Here is a 5465-nt window from a genome sequence, read left to right on the forward strand (position 1 = left end):
GCCCCATCTCTGCCCCGGGAGAACCGCATCCTCCGCCGGGCTGGGGGGCAGCACGGCCCACCGGTGTTCGCTGCAGCCGGGGTCTGGGCTGGGGCTGGGACACGGCGAAGCTCCCCGGAGCTGCGGGAAGGCACGAGCCTCGGGCCGGGCTCCGCCCACCCCCAGGAAGGGCCCCCAGCTCGCGGTCTAGGCGGGTCCGCGCAGCCCCTCGAGCGCGTCACGCACGGGCGTGCGCACGTGTACGTCGCAGGGCGGGGCCAGACGCCCAGGCCTCAGAGCCCCGCCCCCCGCCCCCGAGGACCCCAGTCCGAGCAGGGCCTCCACCGTTGCTCCGTCCCTGCTGGGGACCCAGACGGCACCCCGGGAGTGGACGCGGGCCTGGTGTCGGGGGAAGGAGAACCCCCCAGACCCACCCTGGCCGCCGGGCTGAGCCTGGGCCTCAGGGATACGGCAACAGCCCCTGCCCCACGGCCCCCTCTCTCTGCGGGGACCCCAAGGGTCCAGCACCCAGACCTGAGTTGAGGCAGGCATGTCACCCCTTGAGCTCCTGCCCGGCACTCCGGTGGGACCCCAGGCCACCCCTGCCGTGGGGTCGGGCCTGGTGGGATCGCTGCCTGCGAGCACGAAAGTGGGCCCTGCCAGGTGCCTGGCTGGTGGAGTCAGCCCTCCCCAGGGGAGACGCAGATCTCAGAGACAAGGGGGACTTGGGTCCCATTTCAGCCTCAGCACAGGCTAAGGCGGGGCTGAAATGCTCCGGAGTTAGAGACACGGGGCAGCCTGGGGCCCGCTGCTGCAGGCCTGGCTGGAGACCCCAGGGGACCCCCCCACCAGGGAGTCTCACAAACGAGGACTCCAGGAGGCCTCTCGGAAGGGTGTGTGGATGAAGGGAAATGTGAGGGAGCGCCCCCAAGCCCCACACACCCACATGCAGAGTTGCACGTGTGTACACAGAGTACGCACAAGTGTGCACACGCTCCCATCAGGGGCCCCAGGCCGCCTGGGACAGGACTCTAAGCCCAAGGCCCGCCCCACTCAGGGGGAAGGGAGAGCTCGAATGCTTCAGGGATGGACTGCAGACCCTGTCCCCTCGGTCCTGTCCAGGGGGCTCTGGGAAGCGGTGAGGGGTGGGGTGGGGCGTGGGCCAGCCCCTGGCCAGTCAGGCCATGCCTCCCACTGTCCACCCTCAGCCAGGAGAGACCCAGCGCCTGTCTGCGGCCTTTGGCGGGGAAGGAGGCCGCCAGCGGGCCAGCCTCAGCCCAGAGCAGGGCCTTTCCAGGACACATGCTCCGGCCATGGCCCTCCCCAGGGCGCAGGGCAGGCCTCTCTGGTGGGCGTGCAGGGTGGGGGTGCGGGCTCTCTGTCCACACCGCTCAGCCCTGCCAGCGCCCTCCCCGGGGCCCCTCCCCAGGGCCCCTCCACTCCTCTGCGGGCCCAGCCCGGTGTCCATGGGGCCTGGCCGTGAGGGCTGCTGGCTGGCGCGGCCTCATTTCCTCTTGGCCCGCAGGCTCCGGGCGGCCTCGGGAACAAAGGGTGGATTGTGCCTCGTTCTGGGCCTGCTCCCCGCCCGGCCGCTGCCCCCGCGGGGCCCGGGGGTGATGTTTGTGTTTGTAGCCAAGCGAGAGTCCTCCGGCCAAGCTGCGAGGGCTCAGTGCACGGACAGCCTCGGGTACCAGCCGCAGGCCCAGGAGCCCGGGAGCCGGCAGCCTGTCCCGGACCCAGCTGGCCTGCCACCCTCCCCGCCCTGGCCGCCCGAAGCCCCGAGGCAGCAGCCAGGCAGCTCCGTGCCTGCCCTGCGCCTCCTCCTGTGCAGACTCTTGCCATCACCAGCCCACGGCATGCGGCTGTCCAGCCCCAGGCCAGCCCGGCACCCCCTTGCCCTGTGATGCCCGTGACTCCCCATCACCCTGCGGCCCGTCCAGGCCTCCCTGGCAACTGAGGGTGCCCAACGCTCCGAGCTGGCTTCTGGGGGGCAAAAAGGGGGGCCAGGCCTCTCGGTTTCCAAGAGGGCAGAAAGGAGAAGAACCACACCCTGACATTCTGCTGCCAACAGCCCCTCTCTCCACACATTCAGTGAGTGCTGCTGTGTGCCCGTCTGGGCCCCGCAGACCGTGGGTGGAGACACTGGCAGAGGACAGACAATCCAAGGCAAACGCCATTCCATCCGTCAGCCAGGCACAGGGTCCTGTGGCCGCGGACCTCCCAGCAGGCTGGCACCCGCCCTCGGCAGACCCAGGTGGACACGAAGGCCCCCACAGCCGCCCCGAGAACAGCCAGGGCGCCTCAACCGCGGGTGCTGGGCTCAGGGGCCACCATCCTCCCAGCCAGGAACAAGGCTGAGCCCGGGGCTGGGGTCCCTGCTGGGTCCCCACCCCCACCCCGGCCCAGCCCTGCCCCCTGAAGACACCCTGAGGCCGCGCCGGCCCGCAGCCCCCTCCCCCACTGCTGGTTTAGCTCCCGCCTCTGCCATCAAAGGAGCTTTGTGGCCACGAGTGGAGCTGGAGCCGACGGTCTTGGAGGGGCTCCAGGAATGAACAGCAGAGGACGGCTTTTGGAAGAACGTGGAAAAAAAAAAAGAGGAAAAAGTGAAGGAAGAAGGAATTTGCTTCTGTGGAGTCCGGTGCCACCCCAGCCCACCCCGCCCCGCCCCGGGCCCCGGTCCAGGCGGGTCCACTCCGTGTGCTCTGGTCCCGGGCCTGCGCTAACCTCCTACCCACGCAGTAACAGGGGCTCCTGCTGGCTGGGGTCTCTCATCCCTGCCACAGAGAAGGAGACTGAGGGTCAGAGTGGCAGGGAGCTGCCTGGGGCCTCAAGATGGGAAGGTCTGCTGCCTGAGAAGACAGCTCATGTGCGCTGGGTGGGAGGTCAGCCTGGGGTGCTGCCAGGCGGCAGAGAGCAGGGTGAGGGTTAAGGTGGGGCCTGCAGCCCAGGGCTGGAAGGGGATACGGTGGTGACCCCAGACCCCCACTGTCCCAGCCCACATCAGAGGTCAGAGGCAGGCCAGGCCACGGCTGCTGACCGCTACACGCTCTTCTCGGCCACACTGCAGTCCTCCTGGAGGCGGCAGACCCCTGTCCCCGCCACGAGACGGAAGAGGGCGAGGGCAGGAGGCAGGGGTCGGGGACCCAGAGAGCTCCCTGCCCTGCCCCTCACCGCACCAGCCCTCTTTCCTGGAGGTGTACACCCAGTGACGGGTCCCCAGAGTGGGGCTGAGAGTGGGTCCCAGCAGGGAGTGGGCAGGCCACAGGACTTCATGAAAAGCCCACTGGGACAACCTTGGGGCAGACCTAGGGACGGGCAGGAGGGATGGGGCAGCATCCCAGCAAGAGCCCAGGAACCCAAGGCCCCACAAGAGAGACTGCCAGGTTCCAGGAAGGTCAGGAATCCTGAGTGCGGGGAGGGGACAGTGTCAGCGGGAGGGGTGGGGCGCCTCCACGCTCCCCAGGGCCTCCCCCCGAAGCCCACCTTCACTGCCTCCATCAGGGTGACGCTGGGGTGTCCTTGCCCCACCCCCGCATGGAGCCCCCATCACTGGGGCCCACAGAAGCAGATGGTGGCTCCTGGGGGCACAGCCCAAGTACCAGGGCCAAGACACCCCTGCGTGTCCTCTCTGCGAGGGTCTCTAGGGCCCGGGGGTGGCGCTCTGGGGACACAAGGATGGCTCAGCCTTTCCTCCAAACGAACGCTCTCCCCAACCCCTGAGACTCAGGAGAAGGGGCCCCTCCAGCTAGCTGCTGGTAGCTATCCGCACCTGCAGGCCCGGAGCCAGACGCCCCGTGGCTGCAGGGCAAGGGGGACAGGGCACACAGTTTCCGGGTGCTGGGCGCTGGGCCCGCCCCACCCTTACCTGGGGCTGCTGCAGACCCTTCACTGGTCCCTCCATCCGGCCCTGGGGCCAAGGGTGTGTCTCATCCCAGCCCCCACGGGGATGGATCCTAACCTGAGGCTGCTCCGAGGCAGGCCCACATGTACCCTCTCCCCGGGCTTGTCTGTGGAGTTGGTGGGTCCTGCAGAGCTCAGCTTCCACGGAGTCTTGAAGGTGCAGTGGGGGAGGAGGTGGGGATCGGTGAAGCCTCTGGAGGTGCCCTCACCCCTGCAGCCCTGGAGAGGGGAGGGAGCAAGCCTGCCAGCCCCGGGCAAGGCCGGAGTGGGACTGAGCCCAGATGCAGGCAGGAGAGGCCGCACATCTCAGCACTGGCCATGGCGCCAGACAGCAACGCTACGTGTCACCACCCCCGACAGGCGCCAGAGACAAGACCCCCAAGGAGCCAGCCCGCACCCCTAAACGCAGGAGTGCGCTGAAGGCCCCTGGCCCAGGGCCTCCTTCGCCCTGGAGTGGATGCAGAGCTAGTGCTGGCCGAGTGCCCTCGCCCAGTTCCCGGGGTGCCAGGGCGGGGGTGTGAGACTCCAGGCCCAGTTGGCAGTAGCCATGTGGTGGATGGGCGCAGCCACCCAGGGCTGGTGCGAGCCCCGTGTCAAGGCTCCCATACCTCACGTCAGCGATGCCAGGGGCGCAGGCAGCTGACCAGGGTGCCAGCTGCTGCCCAGCAGAGGTGCCCTGGACAGCGGGCTCTTGCGCCCTCCAGGCACAGCTCCAGGTGACCCCAGGCAGCACAGCCAGAACAAGGCGTTGGAAGCTGCCGACCCAGAGCTCCATCGGGGGCCCCCCCGGGGGTCTGCACGGGAGAAGCCCCATGGGAGGCAGAGCCCCCTTCCCAGCCACTACATTCCCCAGTCTGGGGACCCCTACGAACTCCCATCTGCCCGCCTGGGCTCACTAATACCTGTGGCCTGCTGGGAAGCCCATCCTTCCTTCCACAGACAGCGGCAGTCCAGGAGTCAGGGTGGCTGGGCTAGGGGGATCACCGGCCTGCAGAGGCCTCTTGAGCCAAGGCGAGACTGAAGAGGGCTTGTCAAGGTGGGCATGGGGAGGGCACCTAGGTGGGACTGGCAGGGTGGGGGTTGAATCGGGAGAAGGACTGCATGGACCTTTATAGGGCTCCCAGGAGAGCCCCTGGCCCCAGGCTCCCCGATGCCCGGCCCATCTCCTGAGGGTCCTGAGCCCAGTCAGCCCTGGGTGCTTGAGTAGGACGGGGTCCCACCCCTGGGTGAGGTCAGAGCGGCGCAGAGGGAGCCTCCTGCCAGGCCCCGCCCCCTGCGCGTGATGAGCAGCCTTGGCCCCGCCCACTGCCCGCAGGAGGGCTGCATGGGGGGGCTGGTGCCCCAGGCATGTGATGAGGGCTGCTGCCTGGCCCCGCCCAGCCCCGGGTGGCTTGACCCTGTGGGATCCCCGCGTCTCTGGCCTGTGCCCTGGGTCTGGGCGCTCACCTTTCAGCCCCTTGACATCGCAGCCCCTCCACCCCACCCTGGCCCCTGAGCAGGCCCAGGCCCCTGCAAGCCCTATGCGGTGTTGCCCAGGAGGCTGGGCAACCTGGCTGGCACCTGCAGTCTCTGGCCCCACGTCCCGA

General features: G+C 68.9%; 1 protein-coding gene across 1 annotated transcript; it reads left to right on the forward strand.

Moving 5' to 3' along the window:
- Positions 1-292: 292 nt before the first annotated feature.
- On the forward strand, positions 293-5465 carry LOC132345558 (uncharacterized). The gene is made up of 2 exons (XM_059887848.1): positions 293-2070; positions 2169-5465. Exon 2 carries the CDS (start codon positions 3251-3253, stop codon positions 4280-4282), a length of 1032 nt encoding a protein of 343 aa, XP_059743831.1. The 5' UTR covers positions 293-2070; positions 2169-3250; the 3' UTR covers positions 4283-5465.

Source organism: Bos taurus, chromosome 6, assembly GCF_002263795.3.
Source record: "Bos taurus isolate L1 Dominette 01449 registration number 42190680 breed Hereford chromosome 6, ARS-UCD2.0, whole genome shotgun sequence".
NCBI classification, from domain to species: Eukaryota; Metazoa; Chordata; class Mammalia; order Artiodactyla; family Bovidae; genus Bos; species Bos taurus.